This window comes from Podarcis melisellensis (genome assembly GCF_964234715.1).
Source record: "Podarcis melisellensis genome assembly, chromosome: W".
NCBI lineage: Eukaryota > Metazoa > Chordata > Lepidosauria > Squamata > Lacertidae > Podarcis > Podarcis melisellensis.
In genome coordinates, this window is record NC_138535.1 from 31,996,856 (window position 1) to 32,023,145 (window position 26,290).

The 26,290-nt window shown below is 45.0% G+C and overlaps 1 protein-coding gene and 1 long non-coding RNA gene across 2 annotated transcripts in view; one reads left to right on the forward strand and one right to left on the reverse strand.

Annotated features, from left to right (window-relative positions):
• LOC309361335 overlaps positions 1-26,290 on the reverse strand; it is a 234,130-nt gene that overhangs the window by 89,958 nt on the left and 117,882 nt on the right. The window lies entirely within an intron of this gene.
• LOC309361328 (uncharacterized protein) overlaps positions 1-26,290 on the forward strand; it is an 84,097-nt gene that overhangs the window by 5,229 nt on the left and 52,578 nt on the right. Inside the window, exon 2 of the mRNA XM_081896209.1 lies at positions 28-2,076. Within this exon, the coding sequence (XP_081752335.1) occupies positions 47-2,076 (2,030 nt within the window). The 5' untranslated portion in view covers positions 28-46. The remainder of the gene's footprint in view (positions 1-27; positions 2,077-26,290) is intronic.

Sequence of the window (26,290 nt, forward strand, 5' to 3'; positions counted from 1 at the left end):
AGCTCCGCTTTACAGCTCCGCAGCCAGACACCACCCGCTATTCACAATGACAACCACCATACCCACCCTGCTCATCCTTTCTATTACCTCTGCCCTTTCTCAACACACCATAACCACTCACGCCTCATGCCCTGGATTACAAATGGAATACAAATATCTGGACTTTGGAATCGTTGATATGGTAAAGAGAGGGACTCCAGACCGCCTAGGAGATTTTGATTTCTGCTTACCCGAAACCCGCGTTCTCCTTCGACATTCCATATTACCGATCCTCGCTATTCACCAAACTTGGGAACTTTTTATTCGCTCGCCCTCTTACACGCCACTGGGCAAACTCATCCTCACCAAAGATGACTCTTGGTACCGAGCCCACTGCCTCAATGGTTCTTATGTACTCTTTTCTGATGGTACCCCTAAACAAACTCTGAACTGGACACTTCTGGACAATGGTGGCGGTGAGTCAGTTTATACTGACAGAAATCACCCCACAGACCACCTAATTCATGGGTTTTACTGCCAACGAGTGGATTCCGCTCCCCGCCAAACTATCCTACAGGGAGTTTGCCTCCGAAGGTACTGCTGCGTCTGGGACATCGGACTCGCCTCCGGTTGGGACGGGAAAGCGTACCTTGAAGGCTGGCATCACTCAGTTACACCTCCAGCAGAATGGGACACTACCGGACCCCAAAGGTGTGGAGGTCTCACCACAAACCTCACCTACCTACTCCGCCAAGATCCCCTTCACCCCGCGGGCACCGCACCTCGACAAAGGGGGGAACTGTCAGTATTTGAAAACCCCAACAATAATGACTTTTTGTCCACTTGGCATTCCAACACCTACGTAAAACTGATCTCTCAAATTGCAAAACAGACAACAACCAAGGAGTGCTGGATCTGTGCCAATGCTCCCGCACACCTTCACAGTGGCATACCATTTCTGGGAGTACCTCTCACCCTGCAACAACATCTCTCCGCTGACGTGCAGTCCTGGAACCTGACTGCCGTGAACTTGACCCACCAGTACATCTACCTAACTGGACCCACAACAGGTGACCTTTGCCGGAAGTTCAGCAGGAACGACAAAGTCATCGGCGAGAGCACCTGTAAGTACACCATTGACATTGCTTTAAACGGCAGGATTACCCTATGGCACCAGGGCAATCCCTCTATCCACCCCAGCTTAATGTCTGCATGGAAACGCGTTATGACCTTACCTAACTCCTGGAGCCCCTCCCCAGTCTCCCAGTGCTTCTTCCGTACCTTCCTCACCGGCCGCATAGACTCATGCCTACAAGGTTTGTTCTGGGTTTGTGGCCACCGCGGCTATGTATGGGCCAGCCCCCACTCCCGTGGCACTTGTTATCTCGGCCTGATCTTGCCTGGAGTCCGGGTCACCCAAGATTTACCCCCCGGAAGGAGACGCAATAAGAGGGCAAAGGACTTGTCACAACTCTCCGACGTAGCGGCCAATAGCGAAACTTATGGCCGGGCTCTCTTTCCCGCGTATGGAGCCGGCTCCAACCACGTTGATATTCTTAAATTAACGGACATCCTATTAAACTTGATGGAGGAGTCCAATGCGGCTACTCAATCTATTCTGACGGAATTGACGGAAGTCAGGCAGACTGCGATACAGAACCGCCTTGCTTTGGACTACGTTCTCGCCTCGACAGGAGGCGTTTGTGCCCTTGTCGGAACCGAATGCTGCACACACGTATCCGACCAAACCCTTAATATTAATGGACATCTTAACAACATCCATAAACTAACGGACGAGCTTAAAGACATCCAACATGAAGGATTGTCAGACACTCAGATGTGGAACTGGCTGCCTGGGTCCGGCTGGATAAAACAACTCTTAGGGAACGGACTTCTCATCCTCACCACTGTAACCATCTGCATTGCTGTCTTCTGCTGCGCAATCCACTGTTTCCCGATGTGCTGTCAAACTTGCGGCTCTTGCCTTCCGACTCTTTGCCCGCGATCGACTACCACCTGTAGACCGCCGGCACCAGGAACCCAATCGACCCCCATCGAAATGGGACCCTTGGAGGACCTCCAGAATCTGGACTCTAGGTATGACATGTCAAACTTTTATTGATTTGTCCGGAGAGAAGGATTGCGCGGTTTACCTACCTTCGCAATCTTATCTCCGAAGGGGGGAACTGTCACCGGAAATCATCCCCCCTTCCATTAACACTTGTATTGCACAAGCACCACATTCACACGCACACACATCTCCCCTCCCTGGCCTAGAGATGCCCCTTTAGAGGGTCATCTCTCAAAAGCCTTCCGTAGATAAGGAAGCGCTAGCCTGACAGCTTTCCGCTATAGAGCTCCGCATCGCCCTATCTTTATTACGAGTAGACCGGCCGACTGAACTCTAGGTCAAACGACAGCCGTCTCAGCCAATCATCATTGCCAAACAGCGCCCCTTGCGGCGGCCACGCTGGTACTGCAGGCTGCAAGCGTCTGTTCCCTCACCCTTTGACAGCTCGTAATACATTGTTTCCGAGTTTAATGGACCGTGACTGATTTAATCAAAATGTAGCAAGCTACTTCCGAAAGGCGAAAGTACTTTGAACTTCATGGACAATATTCTTTATAAATTCACCAAAAATCAGCCGTACATCGGATTTTCATCGGACCACTTTTATTTTACTACATGTTACAAGGACTATCAAAGGGGGGTGACCTGGGGCAGGGCAGCCATAATCCTTCCACCGAGCGGTCACGTACTCTGCGGCCCTTCCCAGCTGATGTGATGACCCTGATAGCCATCGTGATGGGCTCAGACAGAAGGCTATCAGGGATACAATAACTTGCATATTTTAGTGTATTCCGCTCGGACTCTCACAAAGGACTCTGACCGGATTCCCCTCAGGGGGCAGGAAACTTCGCCCTTCTCTTTTGTTCTTCAAATTGACCCATGCGGGGAGGTGAGAGGAGGCTCCGGCCAGGTGTCAGGACTCTCAAGTTACCTGTGTAGCCCCTCCTTGACTCCTCCTAATCTTAATGTAATCATGATGTAAATATGATGTAATTTTGGGGGTGTAGCGTAAGGGATTAGCAACTAATAAAAGTTGGGGTCGTCCTTTGTTCGGGGCTTCCATCTTGCTTCACCTCGTGGACGGTGGGAGCCCTGTCGCGACAGTCTTTTCCTTAATAAAGACCAAGCCTACTGGCTGCTGTTTTGCTCTGAATTGCCCTGGTCGGTGTCTTCATTTGTCCAAGAGAGCCCTCGGATTTTCCGGTAACAGGATTGTAGTGTGTGTGTGTGTGTGTGTTGCAGAATGGTTTAATTAGCTCATTCTCCTCCTAGCACATCGTCTTCATTCAACTCTGGCTGTTGAATGAATGCTTTCTTATAATCATTCTTATGTTTAAGTGGGCTTTGGCCTCCTTCCAGACAGCAGCTTGAAAGGGAAGCAGAGGAAAGCTCAAATGATGACAGAAGGCAGGGGCATCCCACAACCAAGAGTTTTGGTTTGGATGTGACACTTTGAGACTTCCCCAAGCCATCCCGAAGCCCCCATTTCACTCTGGTCCATCTGAGTATCTCCTTTCCACCTATGCCTCCCCTCCCCCCCAAATATTCACAATTAAGAAATCAGAAAACAACCCCCACCTCTCTTTCGACAGAACTAGATGGAATGATCAGGCATAGCACCTCCTGCAGAGAGGATAAAACCAAAATGTTTCCAAGGGTCACATTTATCAAGCAAGATATCTGCCCATAGCTCAGTCAGTAGAGTGTGAGACTCTGCATCTCAGGGTCATGGGTTGGAGCCCCACGTTGGGCAAAATATTCCTGCATTGCAGGGGGTGGACTAGATGACTCTTGTGGTCCCTTCCAACTCTACAATTCCATGATATCCTGTGAGGAGTAGTCTGAAGTGAAGGCAGAAGACAGGAGTTGATCATCATGTGAGCTGCGCACAGGTGGGCTGAAGCGAGCTGCTGACCAGTCCTGTGGAGCCTCCTTTTATTGAGACAAATATGCAAGCTAGGCAGATACATTTTGGCCTGTGACCTTTACACACCTTTGGTCCCGAGATCGTGGGGTGGTAGAAAGTTATTTTGGCACCTGTTTCCACCGCGTCATTTTCCCCTTGCACAGTGTATGACGAAGGAGACAAAAGGTCTCAGGGACAAAGGTTACAGACAGGATACCGCAGACTGCTGAGACCGCAAAAGGTCAGACAGAGGGAACGATGTTCCAGACAGCCATGACTTTGTCTGTGAGGGGGAGTATGCTACGCACCCCAGGGTCACGCGTGCAGGCAGACTGTGGCTGCCTGCTGGTGGGGAGTGTGCTCCCTCCGGACCCCACTGCCCACTCCGCGATTATCCCTACAGTAGTCAACTGAGTTTTACTGAGAAGAGATGCGTCAAAATCAACACAGCCACGTAATTTGTGCCCATCAGTTTAAATAGGTCTGCTGTGGAAAGGACTGATGTTGACTACAACCCTGATGTTTTCTGATTATTTTACAGAGCGTTTCCCTCAATACCAAAAAATGGAGGCAGAGACAATTTACTGAATTTCAAAACCACCGAAGCTTTATTGAATGAACGAATCAGTTTATTACAGTCACAAACCAGAATATGGACTTCTACAGAGATAGAGAAAATGTGGAAGAAGAAGAGTTTGGATTTGATATCCCGCTTTATCACTACCCTAAGGAGTCTCAAAGCGGCTAACATTCTCCTTGCCCTTCCTCCCCCACAACAAACAGGTGAGTGGGGCTGAGAGACTTCAAAGAAGTGTGACTGGCCCAAGGTCAGCCAGCAGCTGCATGTGGAGGAGCGGAGACGCGAAGCCGGTTCCCCAGATTACGAGACTACCGCTCTTAACCACTACACCACACTGGCTCTCATATATATGTAGGTTAAAATCAAAATCTATAAGCTAGAACACAGTAAAGAATACAGATGTGAAACTATTAAAATGTGTAGTTTAAGACCTTAACCGCTAATTTAAAATATGCATGTCAATGCTTTATTATAATTAAGGCAGGTAAAATAATTATTACTCTTAATAGTAGTCATTGCTATGAGGCTTCTTGAAGCAATTCAGAATACAATCAACATTAGCAGAACACTTTCCTTTACAAGGACAACTTAAAAAGCAACAATTTAAAAGCAATAAAAAAGTAATATTGCATAGGAAAGAATTCTAAAACAACAGCAACAAGACACAATGAAACAGCAAGCAACAATTGCCACTCCATCATCGCTGAGCCTTGAAACTTGTGTCTTCTCCCCATAATCGAAACTGACATCAAGTCTTATGTCATCTGGAAGAGAATGAAGGAGAAGAGAGATGAATTTCTGCCACCTTTACTGATTCACCAAATTGACCTGGCCCCCATTTACAAGGAGGCTTCCAGGGCTGGGGTTCTATTTATGGATCCTGCCTTTGGTGGCAACGACTCCTTCCAAGCCTGCAGTTTGGCCATCTTTGTGCTGTGGCAGGATTGCACAGCCACATGACCCAGGAGGTCTGCATCAAGCAAGGATGCTGCAGCTACTGAGTGGGCTCTCCTTAGTCTGGAAAGTGCGACTGAGGGAAGCGGCTGGCTCAGGGGGCGTGACCAGCCCTATTTATCCTTGGCGTGGCCGGGGATCTCCCTCTTTTGCCCGACTTGGTTTTTCGCCTGGGAGGGGGGTTGCGAGTTGATGTGCATCAGCAGGACTCCCCCTACTGGTGGTTAACCCTTCCCGAACCTCAAGTGGACGGGCTGAAGCCGGATAGTCGGTTAGGACCAATGCCTAAGCCAATACCACTCATCACCTGTAACCAATAAAGTTGTGGCCATATTTAGCCCATTGACCTGAAATAATTGTGGCATGTGTCTTTATTTCCACAGGCCCCAAACGGCTCTCCACAGGAACACAGTGGTGCATCTCATGTATGTGGGGGAGATTCCAACACTCCCCCCACCCCCATCCCCAGCAAAGGAAAGATAAGGGAAGCATTTCCAGCATTTAAAAGAGCCCTCAGCACAATGCTTTTAGGACAGCAGCCCTGCCTGGAGAGCGAAGGGGGCTGCTAGGAAGGTCGTCAAAGCATCAAGGCATAGATGAGCCAAAGAATGCAATGAAAACTCTCTTGGAGTCAGAGTGACTGACAGGAAGACTGACAGAACGCCTGTCTGTTGCAGTTGATGGCTGAAGAGTTGAGAAACGGAGAAGGGGTAGAGAGAGGGGGGTGTATAGTGGCTAGAATTCTGGACTAGGAGGACCTGGGAGATCCGAGCGCAAATCCCCACTCAGTCATGAAGTGCACTGTTTGATGTTGGGTCCAGTCACTCTCATCCTAGCCTGCCTAACAGGTTTGTTGTGAGGGGAGAAACAGGGGGAAAGGCAAGCCATCAATGCCACCTTGAACTGCTTGGATGAAAAGTGGGCTACGAATGTAATAAAAAGCATCCCCAAATAATGATCATGGAAGGTCTAGTCCAACCCCCTGCAATGCAGGAATCTGCAGCTGTACCTTCTGGGAATCGGGCCTGCAACCTTGGTGCTATCTGCAGCTCCCTCTAACCAGCTGAGCTGCAATGAGATTGGAGGGAGAATGGGAAGGCGGGTGGGAAGAGAAGTTAAGCTGTTCAGGAAGGGGTTAAATTCCATGGGGATGCTGGCCGTGTGGGGGACCCCAAGCCCTCGCCCCAGAAGATTAAAAGAAAGAAGCAGAAGACATCCTACTTACAGATTCACGATGCTGGCCATCTCTTCAGCTGAAATCCCCTCCTGTTTAAACTCAACTGCTTTAAAATGCTCACACAACACTAACTGTGAACCTTGCCTCCAACCCTATTGCTACTCCTCTCTGTCTAAAGTATACAGGAAAATAGGTGCACAAAATATACAGAGGAAAATGAAATGATAAAGTGAAAGCATTTGCTGAAATACAGTAGAGAACTCACGCCTCCCGAGTTGAGGGAGGCCTTGCTTTGCATGCAGGAGATCCCAGGTTCAGTCCAGGATCTCCACTAGACAGGGCTGGGACTGCCCCCGTCTGAAAACCCTGCAGCGCTGCTGCCAGTCAGTGTAGGCAGTGCTAGGCTAGATTGACTCTGTCAAGTGCAACTTCCTATGAATGCTCCTCTTATACGATTTCTCGAGACACAAGCAAGCTACCTTATCAACGAGTTGTGAGAGTTCATTCATGACTTTTAACAAACAGCAGAAACCATTTTATTATTTCTATGTGAGTACAGAAATCCTGAATATTGAGGCATCTAATCACAGCCTGCATTTTTATCAAAGCTTATATATTAATCAGGATCTGTATTTTAAAATGAGCTTAAAGATTTTCAAATGTTTCATGCCAGGCAAACCAGCTGCCTAAGAACCTTGGCAAGATGTTTATTCTCCTGGACAAGGGGGCCCTTGATTTATAGCAGAAAACAATTCTCAAAGTCGTAAAAAGGGAATTACAGGCTAAGAGCAAGGTTACACTGACCCTACAGATTAAGCTTAGGCAAATAGTAAATTTGAGCCATATTTTCTTCCTAAGGTTAAAAAGGTCAAGAGCAATAGAAAAGCATCTGGCTGGCAGAAAGGGGGGGAGTATTTTGGGAAATCTTTTTCTAAAGTTGTTTCTTTCTTAAACTGATATCCTTTTAAGATTTCTTTTCCTTTTAAAAGGTTATTTATGTATGTATTAAATATATTAGCTTAAATGTAATTATGCAAAGGATCTAGAAAGAAAGAAATGTTAAATTCTTATTTCATAGAATCATGGTTATAGGAGACCAGAGGGGCAAATGAGCCCAGCCCCCTGCCAGACAGGAGACGCCATCGAGCACTCCTGATATATAGTTGTCAGGCTTTTTGTTTAAAGACCTCCAAAAGGAGATCTTTCATTGATGATGCATGAGAATGTGAACTTAAGATCCTTGACATCTGTTAAAGATAAAAATTTAAAACCATTAACGATTTATTTTGGAGGGCAATAGGGCAAGGAGGGCAAGAGGTGAGCTGGTAATTAAGGTTCCTTGTTGAGATAAATGTAAGATAAATGATTACTTATTTGTCATTTATAGATAGAAGAATATATAGCTTTTGTCTCCCATAAAAGGCAAAAGGAAATGGGTGTATCTTTTGTGATTGGTTCTAGCAAACAGCCAATGGGAATTTCAACCAGGCTGATTGGACAGAGGCAGCCATAGGAGGAGCAAGGAGGCTGGGCTGAGGGAATATAAGTGCTGGCCATAATGGCAGGAGCCCAGGCCAGAGCTTGGTAACCATATACCACTGTGCCTCTCATTTATTTGTCTGACAAACAAATTATTATTTTAATTTCTCTATTGCTGCGTTGAATATTTCATTCCAGCTAAGCGTTAACCACAAGCAGGGTGCTACATTTTATGGTGCCGTGACTCGGATAAGTGGTCTGCTGGAACGCAGCCCCTTCGCCCTACTGGGCAGGGTACAAGAGAGAGGACCACTGCTTACCCACTGGAAAATTTTTCCAGGGGAACGCAGAAGACTCGTCTGTCTGATACCCTGCTCACTGGCGGCGACGGACCGGGGGGAACCAGAGAAATAAACTGAGAACCAGCCAAGGGTAAGTGCACTAAGGGGTTTTGGCCCTCCAATTAATTGGGAGGAAGAGAAGTCCTGATCAAACTTCTGCGTCTCAGTAAGGGGAAACTGAGTACGCTAGGTGGTTGGGTACATCAGATGGTGGTCTGGTGTAGGGAAAGGTAAAGGTTGGGAGGTAGAGTGTGGTGAAGTATCTAGCGCATTGTATGTGTGAGAAAGTACAGAACAATCTGTAGCTGACCTGAGTGTGGAGTGGGCAGTACTTCGGTTCCCGGTAAGGCGACTTCACCGGGCAAGGATCCCCACAAAGCGCGTGTGTGAGTGACTCAGTGGATACTTCACAGGGCCATACAATGGGAGTTGGGGGTTCAAAGGGGGAAAATACACCTCTTGAATGTATGTTAAAAAATTTTAAGAAAGCCTTCTCAGGGGCATATGGAGTCAAAATGACGCCAGAGCGCTTGAGAACGTTATGTGAATTAGAGTGGCCGAAACAAAATACTGAATGGCCATCTCAAGGAACCTTTGATATAAATTTAGTAAGCAAACTTTGGTCTAATATCGCCAAAGAAACTGGAGGGTGCCCAGAACAATTTTCATATATAGATTCTTGGCTGAGCACATTAAATAAAAATCCTCCATGGATAAGGGAATGCAAAGTCAAACGATGCAAATTATTGGCTGTAAAAGCCGAAGCTAGGAAAGGAATCTTGCCAAATAAACTCAAACCCATTTTTGAGGGACCAGAGGAAGAGGTGCTTCGACCTCCACCCAATGCTCCACATTGAAGGGAGCCTAATCCAAACACTCCACCAGTTGTAACCCCAAGGCAAGAAACTGGAATGAATAATGGGGGTGGAGTCACAGAACTTGATTCCTTGATAGATTATGATAAATATCTTCAGGAGGCATTGGAGTCTTATAATAAAGCCCAAGCAGAAGTGGTTATTCCACCTGTGAGTCCCAGTAGACCTCCATCTACAGTCTCCGTTAGTGGAACAACTGATTGCCCACCCCAAACCCCTGTACATCCTAGTCCTAGAGAACTATTACAGAAGTTACAGGGAGACCTTGATCGGTCAGCAAGCAATACAGCCAGGCGTATAAAGCTGCTAAAAGAACGCCTTGGGACAGATACCATCCCCTATGATTTGAGGCCCCTAGAGCAAAGCGAAGAGAAAGGTCACGTAGTAGCCCCTCTTAGAAGAGTATTTGATGCACTTGAGGAGCCTGTGCTGGTTAACGGGCAACCCGGACCAAGGCCACCTCGAACTTCGACCCTGCAATATATTCCATTCACGACTACGGATCTGATGAATTGGAAAACACCCCCCCCCCCCCATCTTTCGCAGAAAAACCTCAGGCTATGATGGACTTGGTGACTTCAATAGTAAATACTCATAGTCCTACTTGGACAGATTGCCGCCAACTCCTGAATACTCTTTTCACCACTGAGGAAAGAAGAGACATAATTGAAAAGGCACAGATATATTTGCGTGAGCAGGCCAGAGTGGGAAAATTTTTTAATATTGACCGTCATCTCCAAGACAACTTTCCCTTGGAAGATCCTAATTGGGATCCAAACAATGCAATTCACCTGACCAGGCTTACCACCTACCGCCAGACGCTTGTGCAAGGTATCCGCAGGGCATGTCAGAAGCCCACTAATATGTCTAAAGTCTCAGAAGTAGAACAGAAACCAAATGAGAGTCCAGGAGACTTTTTAGAGAGGCTGCAGGAAGCCTATCGTATATGGACTCCTTTTGACCCTGAAGCCCCTGAAAACAGCAGAATGATTACTGCTACATTTGTGGCCCAGTGCGCTTCTGACATTCGTAAGAAAATTCAGAAATCAGAAGGATGGGAATGGATGCTGATGAGCCAAATTATGGCCATTGCACGCCGAGTTTATCGGAATAGGGATGAGGCTGAGAAACAAGAGAAGAAGAAGTGGCAGAAGGAAAAGATGGTAATGCTAGCCACAGCAGTAAAGCAAGACTACCGCCCCTTAAATGGAGGGAGAGGGCGGGGAAGGAATCCACCACTGGGAAGGAATCAATGTGCAAATTGCAAGAAGGAGGGTCACTGGAAGCGGGAGTGTCCTGAACCCCTGAGGTTGGAAGAAGTACGCCCAGGCCCAGGCCCAGGCCCAGGCTCCGGCCCAAGAAACCAGGGACGGGGACGGGGAATGATCCGAGATGGAAGATATCAGAGACCTGGACAAGGACGGAGTAGAGACAATTTCATTGGACTGGCAGAGGAGGATTTTACCCAAGACTAGGAACGACCGGACTCCATAAAGTTAGGCTTCCAGGAGCCCACGGTCACGATTCAATTAGGGAGCCATTTAATAGACTTTATGATAGATACTGGGGCTGAATACTCAGTACTCCTAGAACTATTGCAGAAAAAGGCATCCAAAAGTGTAGTCATTAAAAGCGCCACTGGACAGTCAGCTAAGAGGTCTTTCCTCCAACCTTTGGAATGCCAGATTGGGGGACATCGTTTAACCCATCAGTTTTTGTATATACCTGAGTGTCCAATATCTCTCTTAGGCAGAGATATGCTGTCCAAATTGCAGGCCCAAATCACCTTCACTCCTCGAGGTCCAGAAATGAAACTGCCATCAAAAGCAGCAGGAATAATTACCCTCTCAGTACCTAAGGAACAATCATGGCGCCTAATGTCAGCCCTGCAAGTCCAACCCACATTGGATACAGAATTAAACAAGCTCCTCCGAACTCTACAGGTGCCACCAGGAGTATGGGCCGAAAATAGCCCACCAGGAATGGCTAAGAATATAGCTCCAATTGTAGTAACCCTAAAACCTATGGCTACCCCTGTATCTGTAAAGCAATATCCTTTACCCCGGCGAGCAGCAGAGGGCATCCAGAAACATTTGGACCGCCTATTAAAATATGGTCTGCTTAAGCCCTGCCAATCAGAATGGAACACACCCCTTTTGCCTGTTCGAAAACCTGGGACAGATGAATACAGGCCAGTACAGGACTTGAGGCTCGTAAACCAGGCTATCGAGACCTTGCACCCAAATGTACCAAACCCATATACCTTGCTGAGTTTGATCCCACCAGAAGCAACATTTTTTACTGTATTGGACTTGAAAGATGCATTCTTCTGTTGCCGGCTGGCACCACAGAGCCAACCTATATTTGCCTTCCAGTGGGAAGACCCCTTGACAGGAACAAAAGGCCAGCTAACCTGGACAAGATTGCCCCAGGGATTCAAAAATTCCCCAACTTTATTTGGCACTGCCTTGGCGAAGGATCTAACAAGTTACCCCTCAATACCGGGAGAAAAGGTGGTTCTGCAATATGTAGATGACCTGATACTAGCGGCAAAGGATTTTGATACCTGTAAAGAAGGGACAGAGGAACTGCTCCACTTGCTCTGGGAAGCTGGCTACCGAGTTTCCCAGAAAAAGGCACAGTTATGTTTAGAGAAGGTCAAATATTTGGGCTTTGACATCTCACACCAACAACGAGCATTGAGACCAGAGAGGAAAGAAGCTATTTGCCTTATCAAGGAACCTACCACAAGAAAACAACTCAGAGGATTCCTGGGAACAGCAGGGTTTTGTAGACTATGGATACCTGATTTCAGCAGTCTGGCCAAACCCTTACATGAAAGCACTCGAGGTGCAGAAAAGGACCCATTTGTATGGGGACCTGAGCAGCAACAAGCCTTTTTAGTTATCAAACAACGACTTATGGAGGCCCCAGCCCTTGGACTGCCTAATTCGGAAAAACCCTTTCAGCTGTATGTACATGAACAGAATGGGATTGCAGCGGCAGAATCAAAACTTTATTAGCAAAGCCAACAGGCCACAGCTATACAAGAGTTAAAAGTGAAAATAGGGATAAAAGGAAGAAAAGAACAAGCAAAAGGAGGTCCGTCAGATGAACAAGTCTGTCACTCAGATGGTGGCCCTCAATTTCGCAGCTCTCTCGATGTACCTCGCGACCTTCTCTGTTATCTGACTATCCGTATCAGATAATAGAAAATACAGTGTAATGTCTGGTGAACGGCCGGGGTTGGAGAGAATGAGTGGAGTAATAATCTCGTTCCTTAGGTCTTTGTAAAGGGGGCAAGATAGAAGGACGTGGGACACTGTTTCCGTGTTACCATCTCCACATGGGCAAAGTCGTTTTTCAAATGGAGTCTTTTGGTAACGACCTTCGAGTACAGCAGAGGGAAGAACATCCCATCTAGCCAATGTAAAGGCACGTCTGTATTTTGGGATGGTTAGTTTAAACAAATATGAAGCTGGAGAGTCAAAATGAGAAGGGGGAAAGTAGGTATACCATGGGCACAGTTTCTTTAAGATAATCAGGTTGTTTTGTCGTTCAATGTCTTTCAGGCGCTGGCCTATTAGACTCTTTGCTTTAATGAGGCCCATTGATAGTAGGGACTGTGAATGCAGACCGCATGTAAGGAGTTTTTGATGCACAGTTTTGAACCACTTGCTTTTGTGAGGGTCTTGCATTACTAGAGGCAGTAGACCAGGTGGATTTAGATTAAGACGAAGCCAATAGTTGAATGTTCTCTGCCAGGTCTGAGTTTCTACAGATGGAAGGCAGGCCTCGAGTCGTAATGCTGCGTTTGGAACACAGGAGGGGACGCCGAATATCTGCCTTAGAAATTTAGACTGAACAGTTTCAAGACTGGAGCAGTGGTTCCCCGTCCAGATTTGTGCCCCGTGCAGTAACTGCGCCAGAGGTTTTGCTTGAAAAACTTCAAGGGCTGCTGGGATGTATCTGCCCCCCTTCGTGTAAAAGAAGCGGGACAGCATCTTGATACTTTGAGCTGCTTTTTCTTTGGCACATTTTTGATGGACATCCCAGGACCCGGTCGACTGGAAAACGATACCCAGATATTTGAAGGCTTTAACCTGTTCAATTGTCTGGTTATCCATCCTCCAGCTGTACTGTCTGTGTTTCCTTGCAAAAACCATAATTTTGGTTTTCTGATAGTTTATTGCAAGTTGCTCTCTCCTACAGTATGCTGAAAATTCACCTATGAGCCTATTTAAGCCTATTCTTGTTCGAGATAGGAGTATCGCATCATCAGCATACAAAAGCACTGATATTGATTTGTCAGCCAGTTTGGGGGCGTGGAAGTCCGGAGATGACAAACAGTTAACCATATCATTGATGTAGATGTTGAATAGAACTGGGGCCAGGATGCAACCTTGCTTGACCCCCTTACTGACAGGAACTGGTCCTATAAGATGGCCATTTAACGAAGTTCTTACATGCAGCACCGTGTCTTTATATAAACAGCTGATCAGAAATAATAGTCTTTTGTCAATACTTGATGTGCTCAATTTATCCCAGAGTCTTACACGTGGAATTGAATCGAAAGCAGCCTTTAGATCGATAAAGGCTGCATATAACACCCCACGGGATTTTTTGGCATATTTGTCAATTAAATAGGCTAGGGTGAAGCAATGGTCTATGGTGGATCTGCCTTGCCTGAAACCCGCTTGCTCTTCCGCTAGAATAGCTTCAGTTTCCAGCCAGCTAGTTAGCTTGATATAAAGATGTTTGGCATATAGTTTGCTGGGTATAGGCAGAAGGCTGATTGGTCTATAACTCGCCGGGTCTGTCATGGGTCCTTTTTTATAGATTGGGATAATTATTGCCTCAGTCCAACCATCTGGGAGTAAACCCGTTGAGTCGATCCAAGAAAATAAAGACGCCAGCAGGGGGGCCCACCAGCCAATGTTGGACTTCAGAAGTTCGGCAGGGATGTAATCATTCCCTGGGGCCTTGCTGTTCTTTAATTGTGCGATTAAATTCTCAACTTCCTTTGCAGTTACTGGTGGCCAATGAGGTAGGTCCTCCAATTGAATGCATAGTTTGTAATGTTGGGCTTCCTGGTCATAGAACAAAGATTGAAAATGGCGCAACCACTCCATTGGTTCCACTGTACAGATGGAATTAGTACGCTCCTGGTCCAGTAGACCAGATATGGTTCGCCAAAAGCAAGTAGTATCTTTCTCGTGCGATGCCTTAACCAAACTGTGCCATGCGGCTCTTTCAGCTTCCAGTTTCTTTCTCCTTAGTAATTGTTTGTAAGACCGTCTCAGATAAATATAAGCATTAAGTAGGAGGGCAGTCCCTGATTTCCTGTATCTCTGGTAGGCTGTTCTCGTTTGTCTCCTTGTTTGCCTGCACTCCAGGTCAAACCAGCTAGCTCCGTCCTTTGCCCTCTTTGTAGTGGAGCTATGTATCACTGTTGTTAAATGGGGTTTCAATCTTTCCAAAAGTAATTTAAAGCGTTCCATAATCGCATCTACTGAATTGCCTGATACAATAGCGGAGCGAATAAGCTTTAACTCCACTGACTGAAGAAGGAGGGTTAGATTTTCATTCAGTATTGGGGACTATTTGAGTCTTTTGGGGGCAGGTATATCCAAATTTACAGAAGGTATATATTGTGGCTCGGCAATAGAATAGTCAAAAGGCCGACCTGCAAGCTCTAAAATTAGAGGTAGGTGATCACTCAGAGTATTGTGGCCCACTTGGAACTTCCTTACAAAGCTGTGAGCAAATCTTGAGATTAAGATATAATCTATAACGCTTCCCCCAGCCTTGGAGAAATGAGTATATTCCCCGGGGCGGTCCCCCTCTATATTGCCGTTTAATATCAGCAGTTCCCTCCGTCTGGCAGCCTGCACTAAGCAGAGACCTGGGAAATTACTTCTACTATCTTTGGACAGTCGTGTCGCACCAATATCCGTCTGTTCTTCAGGGTCCATAAATAGGTTGAAATGAGTGTATAGACTGTTGTCATCTGTTCCTATACGAGCGTTGAAGTCTCCACACACAATAGTCAGGGCAGACGGGTAAGTAGATTCGAGAGGCTCTAAAAACGCCTCTAGCTCAGCCCATGTAGCCTTGACAACGGGGTTTTTTTGGCCTGGGGGAATATAGACATTGACCAGCAAGAGAGTAGTTCTCTTGAAGCTAAGTAGAGCGGCTGTTGCTAAAGAATTGCAGCTGGGTAGGGCTGTTAGAGAATGCGCCAGCTCCGTGGAAATGAAGCAAGCTAGGCCACCACTAGATCTGCCGCCCCTTAGAGATGGAGAGGCAGGCAGGTAGTGGCAGTTATACCCATTAAGAAATATAGGGTCATTCTGCCATGTCTCCTGAAAGAAGATGATGTCAAATTGCTTAAGGTAGCACAAAAATTGTTGATTATTTTTCTTGGCGTGCCAACCCGCGATATTCCAAGACAGCACTTTTAGGCCCCGGGCCCTTCGGGGAGTTGGATCTATGTCACCACCACGTCCAGCGATTCTTTGGTGTCTAAAAAAACACACCCGTTGGCTCTTTTCGAGGATGACTGCTTGGAGAGAGTGTAGTGATCCTCTTTTCTTGGTGATTTGGGGCTAGATTTTGGAGTTGGGGGGGAAGCTAATTCATTCGGAGACAATTTAAGATAGCTGTGCCAGGAGCTTTGAGGTTTCACACCTTGATTTGGTCTTACTTTATTGTACATCACAGGGGGCTCAGATTGTAATTCCACGTCTACACATTTAAAAGTGCCTCCCACTGTCTTCTTATCCACCAGACATTTGGGAGATATGGGCTGCACATAAGGGTCCTTCATTGTCTCACCTTGATCATCCTTTTTTTCTAGTCTGCTTCGAAGTAAATCAAGTCTTTTCAGGATCTCAGTTTGAGCTGGAGAATGCAGTGACCAGAATCGCTTTATCAGCGAGAGTTCTTCCTCCAAAGCGGAGTCCTCACTATCACACGTGAGAGGCCAGACGCCAGTTGGATGTGGGGCTTCCTTTTTTTCATTTGGTACTGTTTGATGGAGATGATCCTGCTGGAACTTATGCTTTCTATTTCGATGGTTTTGGTGGTTGGTTTTTTCCCTTTTGTGAACTTCCATTCCTATGCCCTTGGGCCCCATCAGAGAGGTTGCAGGTGCTCTATTTTCAAATATTCTTAATAGGACTATTCTTTCTTTTTTGAATAGGTTTTTAGCTCTAAAAATGAAACTGGCCAGATTATGATCTAAAAAAGTAATCAATGCTCGTACCGAGCAATCATCTTGATGTAGATACTCAATAGCGGCTATGTCAGTTGCTTTTACTACCCCCGGTAAAATGCCACTTATAATGGACAAAAAGTGGTCTATACGGTCCAACCCTGCATAAAATCTAGGCGGTTTAGGGTAATTAGCAAAGACAAGCTTTTGTGGGATTAGGACTAAACTCCATTCTCTTTTGGGACACAACATCTGTCGAGCTTGGGAGGAGTGGTTCCCCTCAATAGTTTGGGTCGCCTGCTCACCTCTGTCTACAGATTCTGCGCTGGCCATAAGAGGACTCTGGGGCGGTATGACTGTAGATGGATTAGTTCCTTTGTCCCAGCTCGGTGTTGATTCTTCAAAACTTGATTTAGATTCTTTTATGGGTGTATCTACTTTACGTGTCTCTTTGATGGCACTCGAGTTGGATTTGTTTGTTCCACTTGTAGAAGGGGATGGAAGAAGGTTAAAGAGCTTCTGCCAATATTTTTTACAGGTACGGTGAGTTGTCTTAAGCCGCCTTAGGTTTTTCATATTTTTGCTTTTCTTCATCTTAGGCTCAGCTTTTTTCCTCCGGGGTTTGCTGGGGAGTGGTGGATCCGGGCTGGCTAGGGGATTTGTATTCTGGTCTGAAGCGCTCACATGTTGTTTGAAATTATCCACTAGGGTCAGGAGCAGCCCGTTTGTTATCGCTAAAAAATTTTTAACGTTAAGGAGATCCTTAGAAATCTGGTATATCTGCTCCTGAAGATAATCACCCCACATTTCTGTTCCGCTGTCATTGGCTTTCAACCAATGGGTTGAAAGATTACCTCCAAGTTCCAGCGGTGACAAATGAGGATTGGCATCAGGTGTGTTGGCTGTATTAGCCTTTGTAGCATTCTCTGCTATGGCAAGTTCTTGGGCCAAGTTTGTTGGATGGTTTGTCCTCTTGTTGTTTGTTTGCAAGTCCTTTAGCTGTGTTGACCAATCCAACACTGTGAGTGGCAAAGGCATAGCTACATCTAGGATACTCTCATTCTGAGTTCTCTTGCTCGAGTCTTTTTGAGGAAAGTAGCTGGTAATTTTACTTTGTCTCCTTCGGCGCTCCATCGGGCTCTGTGGTGAATTAGGCAAAATTCCTTGGTCCTTGTATTTTTTCCTGGTGAGGACCATAGTGGGTATATGGGTATATATGGATATATGGTAGGGGGTGCTTGCTTAACGGCGGCTTATCTTTTGTTCTAAGCTGGAGTAAACAATAGCAGAAATGCCGATTTGTGGAAGTTGCCTCCTAAACCTCTCCAACCTCTCCAACTTGTTAGTTTCTCCAGCAATTTACATCGGGGCTTGTGAGGTATCAGTCATTTAAAATGTTAGAAAATATTACTGGTCTTGAGCTTTCATACTATGCCTTGTTTCGTTTAAAATTCAACTAGGTCTTTCTCCCTCATTCAACAGCCTCACGACGTAACCAGTAAAGTAGCTAGGCAGTATAACAAAGCAGAAAAAAAAAGTCCCTTGGAATAATTATCGGGTTGAACTTGCCTTGTGTTTCTTGGGGTTATAGCTGCTTCAATTCCTTCCTTTTTTTTATAGATAAAAAGCTCGGCGTCCTTCCAAAGGAGTAGCTGGCCTCCCCGTCTGCTAATTACCAGCTTCGTGAAGATAGGGCGGCTTGCTGAGCCTCTTTTGGATAAAAATAGGCCTTTGGCAGTTAATAAAAAAAGAGTGATAGTTTAAAACTGCTAAGCTCGGTTAAAAAAAAAAAAAAAAGCTTTAAAAGTGCTGATAAATACTGATAAATCTATATTATCAACGCGGAGCACAAAATAGAGCTACCACTAACGACGCCATCTTCTCAGAAGTCGATTGCAGTGGCAGTCCTGACCCAGAGATTAGGAAGTTGGAACCGCCCAGTAGCTTATTTGTCTAAACAATTGGACTCAGTAGCAAAAGGATGGCCTCCATGCCTAAGGGCAGTAGCGGCCACTGCAAGCCTTGTCAAAGAAGCTGATAAATTTACCTTTGGCCAAACGATGTATGTGAATGTACCTCATGCTGTTCTGACACTCATGGAATATAAGGGTAGTTATTGGCTAACGAACCCAAGGATGGCTAGATACCAAGGCCTATTGTGTGAAAATCCCAGGATTCATCTACGAGTAGTGAATATGCTCAATCCAGCGACTTTGCTGCCCCTACCAGAGGTAGATGATGAAGAATCACATGATTGTCTCCAAATAATGGATGAAGTTTATTCCAGTAGACCCGATCTGAAAGATGAACCATTGAAAAATCCAGATGTTGTATATTATACTGATGGTAGCAGTTACCTGCATGAAGGTGCCAGACGAGCAGGATATGCTGTGGTCACCAATGAGGAAGTTGTGGAAGCTGAAGCTTTGCCTGCCGGCACCTCAGCACAAAAAGCTGAACTTATAGGTTTAACTAGAGCTCTGCAATTGGCAGCTGGATGTAAGGCAAACATCTATACTGATTCTAAATATGCCTTCTTAACCCTGCATGCACATGGAGCTCTATGGAAAGAAAGAGGTCTGATCGGAGCCCACGGGAAGGCCTTGAAATATGGACCTGAAGTAGAAATCCTGTTGGAAGCAGTATGGGCTCCAGAACAGATTGCTGTAATGCACTGCAAAGGTCATGGACGAGGAAGGGATCCAATAACCAGAGGAAATCATGCTGCTGACAAAGCAGCCCGAGAGGCAGCCCAAAAGCCTGTGGGAGGATTTATAGCAGCCCTCATACCAGAGGTAGTTCCAGAAGAAGTTAAACCTCACTATACCCCAGAAGAGAGGAAGTGGGCTGAACAGGAAGGAGCGGTTGTGAAGGACAGTTGGATGATCCTGCCGGACAATAGGATTTATGTACCTCATCATCTAGCAGGCACCATTGTAAGAAATTATTATGAATCTACTCACCTTGGCGGTACTGCAACCAGAGAGAGTCTCAGTCGGAAGTTGTATATTATTAATCTATCACAATTAGCAACTTGCATTTCCCAGAAATGTGTTCTTTGTGCTAAAAACAATCCCAGGCAGGGACCGGTACAACCTCCTGGAATCCAACATGTGGGATATGTCCCCATGGAAAGCCTAATTGCGGACTTCACAGAGCTGGTCCCTTCTAAGGGATTCAAGTATCTCCTTGTGTTTGTAGATACTCTTACCGGATGGGTTGAAGCTTTTCCCACCCGAACTGAAAAGGCACGAGAGGTAACTAAGAGACTGTCATGTTTTTCCCCAACACCTTCGTTTTTTGTTTATTTAGTTTAAATCCCGCCACCTGACCAAACTGATACATGATTTTGGTCAGGTGGCGGGATTTAAACTAAATAAACAAAAAACGAAGGTGTTGGGGAAAAACATGACAGACACAGAGTCAGAACGGTTTCAGAGAGAAGCAGAACTATCATTGGTGAAAAAGGTAAAGTACCTAGGGGTAAATATAACAGCAAAAAATCTGAGTCTATTTAAGGACAATTATGAAAAATGCTGGTCTGAAATTAAGAGAGACTTGGATAGCTGGGCAAAATTGAAGCTTTCTTTGTTGGGCCGAATTGCTGCTATTAAGATGAATGTATTGCCAAAAATGTTGTTTCTGTTCCAAACATTGCAAATTGTGGACAAAACGGAGTGTTTCCGGAGGTGGCAGAGAGATATTTCCAAATTTGTCTGGCAGGGCAAAAAGCCCAGAATTAAGTTTAAGATATTAACAGATGCGAAAGAAAGAGGGGGCTTTGCCCTGCCAGACTTAAGGTTGTACTATGAAGCCGCAGCTTTCTGCTGGCTAAAAGACTGGCTACTTCTCGAAGACACTGACGTGTTGGATCTGGAAGGTTATAACAATGCCTTTGGTTGGCATGCATACTTATGGTATGATAAGGTTAAGATCAATAAGGCCTTTAAGAACCATATTGTCAGAAAAGCAGTGTTTAATGTCTGGACAAAATATAAAGACTTATTGGAAAATAAAACTCCAAGGTGGCTCTTACCTTTGGAAGCTAAGGCCCGAAAAAGACCCAATATGGAAGCCTATTGGCCAAAATATTGGGAACTGCTAGAAAAAGATGGGGATAATTGGAAATTGCAGAGTATGGAGAAAATGAAGGATAAAGTGCGAGACTGGTTACACTACGCTCAGATTAAAGAAATTTTTAAAAGTGACAAAAAGTTAGGGTTCCAGGTGGAGAAATCGAAGTTGGAAACAGAATTGTTAGAACCTAAGACTAAGGTACTTTCAAGAATGTATAACTTGCTGTTGAAATGGAATACACAAGACGAAATGGTTAAGTCGGCTATGATAAAATGGGCACAGGATATTGGGCATAACATTATGTTTGAAGACTGGGAAAGGTTGTGGACCACTGGGCTGAACTTTACTGCATGCAATGCTTTGAAGGAAAATGTAATGAAAATGATATACAGATGGTACATGACCCCAGTTAAACTTGCCAAAATATACCATTTGTCTGATAAGAAATGTTGGAAATGTAAAGAAAATGAAAGAACATTCTTTCACCTCTGGTGGACTTGCCCTAAAGTGAAGGTCTTCTGGGAAATGATATATAATGAGTTGAAAAAGGTATTTAAGTATACCTTCACTAAGAAACCAGAGGCCTTTCTTCTGGGTATTGTCGGCCAGAAGGTGTTAAAGGATAGAACATTCTTCATGTATGCAACAACAGCAGCAAGGATACTTCTCGCTAAGAACTGGAAAACTCAAGATCTACCCACACTGGAAGAATGGCAGATGCAACTGATGGATTATATGCAATTGGCGGAGATGACTGGCAGAATTCGAGACCTGGGAGAAGAAAGGATCGAAGAAGATTGGAAGAAATTCAAGATTTATCTACAGAAATATTGTGATTTAGTGGAATATTAAGAAGGATGCTTGGTTATAAATAATTGGCCATCACTAAATTGGATTAGAATTTGATGATAAGAGAGATTAAGAGAAACAAAATTTGTAGGAGAACTATTATATTGTATTCAAATAAGTGGTTATAAAATTGCAAATAAGATGATAATTTGCTTGATAAAAATTTATTAATGATGTAAGTGGGAGCGGGAGACGTGAGGTAGTCTAAAGATGTTATGAAATCTTGTAAAAACAAAGCAATGCTGTTTATTATTTCTGTATTTCTTGTATTAAAAACTCCAATAAATATTTATTAAAAAAAAAAAAAGAGAGAGGTAACTAAGAGACTCCTCACTGAATTGATCCCGAGGTTTGGATTGCCTAGATGCATTGGAAGTGATAATGGGCCAGCGTTCATTGATCAAGTAGTACAAGAAGTATGTCGAGTCCTACAAGTGAAATGGAGACTGCATGCAGCATATAGGCCCCAGAGTTCAGGGAAAACTGAAAGAATGAATCGGACTCTGAAAACCCAATTGGCAAAATTAACCCAGGAAACGGGATTGGGATGGGTAGATGTGTTACCCATAACACTGTTTCGTGTTCAGTGTGCACCCACAAAAAGACTTAAGTTGTCACCTTTTGAGCTCCTGTATGGGAGGCCGCCCTCCTTTGTTCAGGATATTCCAGCTGACCTTAAACAAATAGGAGACCATGTGACACAGGGACAAGTGCAATCTCTCTCCCGTGTTTTTGTTTCTCTTAACAGGTGGGCCCTCGAACGCACGCCGTGCAGCATTGCCGAGCCGATTCATCAGTTCCAGGCTGGCGATAGCGTATGGGTGAAAGAGTGGAAACGCGATCCACTTGCACCTAAGTGGCGTGGACCTTACACCGTCTTGCTCTCTACTCCAACAGCGGTGAAGGTAGCTGAGGTGACCCCCTGGATTCATCACTCCCGTTTGAAGAAGTCCAAAGGCAGTTGGACGTGCAAAGGTGACCCCTCTAATCCTTTAAAACTGACTCTCTCCCCAAACCCCTGTATCTAGCCCTACCGGGAACGGGCTAGGTCACGGGCAACATTAGACGACCGGCCTGCTGCAGCCACAACCTGGAAGCTGGCTGACCTGCGCACGCCTGAAGCTTGAGGAACATCTGAACCAGCGATTGTGAAAGGAAAGATTCTCTTATATAATTGATTGACTACCCCCCCCCCCCTTGTGGAACAATTATCAGGGATATTACTCATTGGGGATCCTCGGGATATATGTTTTGGTCTTGGTGGTTCCCCATTTCTGTCACTGGGGGAATTATATTGGGGCTAATATTTTTTTGCTATCACAATAAGGTAATCTTTTGTGGAAAGAATGCATATACTAAACATCAACATGATTTTATTATTAATCCTGATCCCTTGGGAAGGGGAAGGGTCCTTGAATCTGACCAAATTTGCCAAATATGGATTCCGCCATGACCACAATACGTGGGTAGGCTTAGCTGAGATGGTAGCCAAGGTTACAAATAGGACTAATTGCCTTGTTTGCTCTCTTGGGCCAGATGATTCAGAGGGAGGTATGCCCTTATTACCGATACCATTAAATGCCATTGGTATGGTAAGCGAAATGCCACACCAAACAGAAGTACAGAATTTCCCCGGGTGGAACTCAACTAAACCAATACGAGTTATACCTGTGCAAGGGGAATTCTGTGTACATAAATCATCAGATGCAGCTGATTCTACCATGATAGGCTCTTCTCATTGCCACTATACTTGGGATTATATTAAGAATAGTCAAACCTGGGCAAACGGTACTACCTATTGAACTCGGAATACCTTGCCCTGTGCACCTCCTTTTATTCATGCATGGAAAGTGGTATGGAACATAACTGTGACAGAAAAAGGCAATCTAACATACTGCACTGTGAACTCTCTACCCCTTTTGATATTTCGCCTTATGCACTCCACGTACCAAAAACCTCAGACCCGATGGTTGTGGTGGATATGTGGAGAATGGGCATACAAGAAACTCCCTTCCAAATGGAGCGGGACTTGTTTCTTGGGATGGGTATTACCACCAATGTGGATCATGCCCACTAGTTCGGCCAAGCGTACACGAAGAAACGCTGATATTCCTCATATAGCAGGAGGAAGTACCCAAAGTTGGAGCGATACTGATGATTGGCCACCAGAGCGCATTATAGCCTATTATGATCCTGCCTCCTGGAATCCTGGTGAGCTCATACAAGGGGCACGGGATCCTATTTATAATCTAAACAGAATAATTCGATTGCAAGCAGTAGTGGAACTTGTAACCAATGCAACGGCCCAGAGTTTGAGACTTATTGCACAACAGTTGGATGAAAGTAGAGCCGCCATTTTGCAGCTGAAAATGGGAATGGATTATGTACTTGCCAGGCAGGGAGGCCTATGTGGAGTCTTGAACTTGACAGGGAATGCCTGTTGCTTTAACATTTCTGATAATGGTGAGGCAATCCGTGTGTTGGCCACAAAGATGGAGAATATAGCACATGTCCCAGTACAAACATGGGAAGGATGGGATATGGGATGCCTCACCAATTGGTTACCTAATGTCGCAGGACTCAAAGGGATACTATTGTCTTGCTTGTTTTTCTTGACAGTAGTAGTAATGGTTTTATGTATGGTGCCATGTATCATTTCATGTTTTAGAAGTACAATTAGCAAGATGATTTCAAATGAAACTCTACCTCATATTATGGCCCTATACAGAGCTTTACCTCAGGAATATGATGAAGGTCAAGCTATCAAGGACACTTGGGATGAAGGTCCTTGAGCTTGAAAGGGGGGAATGAGGCATCTAATCACAGCCTGCATTTTTATCAAAGCTTATATATTAATCAGGATCTGTATTTTAAAATGAGCTTAAAGATTTTCAAATGTTTCATGCCAGGCAAACCAGCTGCCTAAGAACCTTGGCAAGATGTTTATTCTCCTGGACAAGGGGCCCCTTGATTTATAGCAGAAAACAATTCTCAAAGTCGTAAAAAGGGAATTACAGGCTAAGAGCAAGGTTACACTGACCCTACAGATTAAGCTTAGGCAAATAGTAAACTTGAGCCATATTTTCTTCCTAAGGTTAAAAAGGTCAAGAGCAATAGAAAAGCATCTGGCTGGCAGAAAGGGGGGGAGTATTTTGGGAAATCTTTTTCTAAAGTTGTTTCTTTCTTAAACTGATATCCTTTTAAGATTTCTTTTCCTTTTAAAAGGTTATTTATGTATGTATTAAATATATTAGCTTAAATGTAATTATGCAAAGGATCTAGAAAGAAAGAAATGTTAAATTCTTATTTCATAGAATCATGGTTATAGGAGACCAGAGGGGCAAATGAGCCCAGCCCCCTGCCAGACAGGAGACACCATCGAGCACTCCTGATATATAGTTGTCAGGCTTTTTGTTTAAAGACCTCCAAAAGGAGATCTTTCATTGATGATGCATGAGAATGTGAACTTAAGATCCTTGACATCTGTTAAAGATAAAAATTTAAAACCATTAACGATCTGTTTTGGAGGGCAATAGGGCAAGGAGGGCAAGAGGTGAGCTGGTAATTAAGGTTCCTTGTTGAAATAAATGTAAGATAAATGATTACTTTTTAGTGTATTTTTCATTTCTGTTGGAAGCCGCCCAGAGTGGCTGGGGAAACCCAGCCAGATGGGCGGGGTACAAATAATAAATTATTATTATTATTATTATTATTATTATTATTATTATTATTACTTATTTGTCATTTATAGATAGAAGAATATATAGCTTTTGTCTCCCATAAAAGGCAAAAGGAAATGGGTGTATCTTTTGTGATTGGTTCTAGCAAACAGCCAATGGGAATTTCAACCAGGCTGATTGGACAGAGGCAGCCAAAGGAGGAGCAAGGAGGCTGGGCTGAGGGAATATAAGTGCTGGCCATAATGGCAGGAGCCCAGGCCAGAGCTTGGTAACCATATACCACTGTGCCTCTCATTTATTTGTCTGACAAATAAATTATTATTTTAATTTCTCTATTGCTGCGTTGAATATTTCATTCCAGCTAAGCGTTAACCACAAGCAGGGTGCTACAATATGAAAGGAAGGAAACCTCCTGCCTCTGCAATAAAGGCAGCTGCACTGCTAGGTGAGCTGTCCCGATGCCAACTGAAACAGACCCTCCAAAGGTGAAAAGGGAATTTTGAGCATCTGAGCACAACTGGGCCGTCTTCTGCGTTAACGTGAAGTGCAGGAAGTGATTGCCTTGAGCAGGGGTAGGCAAGCGAAGGCCCGGGGGCCGGACAGTCCGGGAATCAATGTGTTTTTCCATGAGCAGAATGTGTCCTTTCATTTAAAATGCATCTCTGGGTTCTTGGTGGGGCATAGGAATTCGTTCATTTTCTCTCTCCAAAATATAGTCCAGCCCCCCACATGCTGTGAGGGACGGTGGACCAGCCCACGGCTGAAAAAGGGTGCTGACCTCTGGCCCTTGCTGATTCTACTGAGTCCATCAGTAGATTGTTGTGAAGTGACCTGGCATTTTTAATGAAGTGCAATATAGGCTTGTCTTACATCTTTAACAACAACAACAACACAGTAAATTGCACAGAAGAATTCCATGTTGCCTGTGGGAGCGGCTGGGTAGACCTCTTTGCAGCTGCATGATCCATGCATTTGATCTATAAGCAACTGGTCAATCTTCATAATTGGCTCTGGCTTCGTGTAGGAGATTGAACGCATTCTTCTAGTTCTCAGCCCTGTATTCCACCCCCACCCCCCTCCTCCTATACTCGGACGGTGCCGACTAC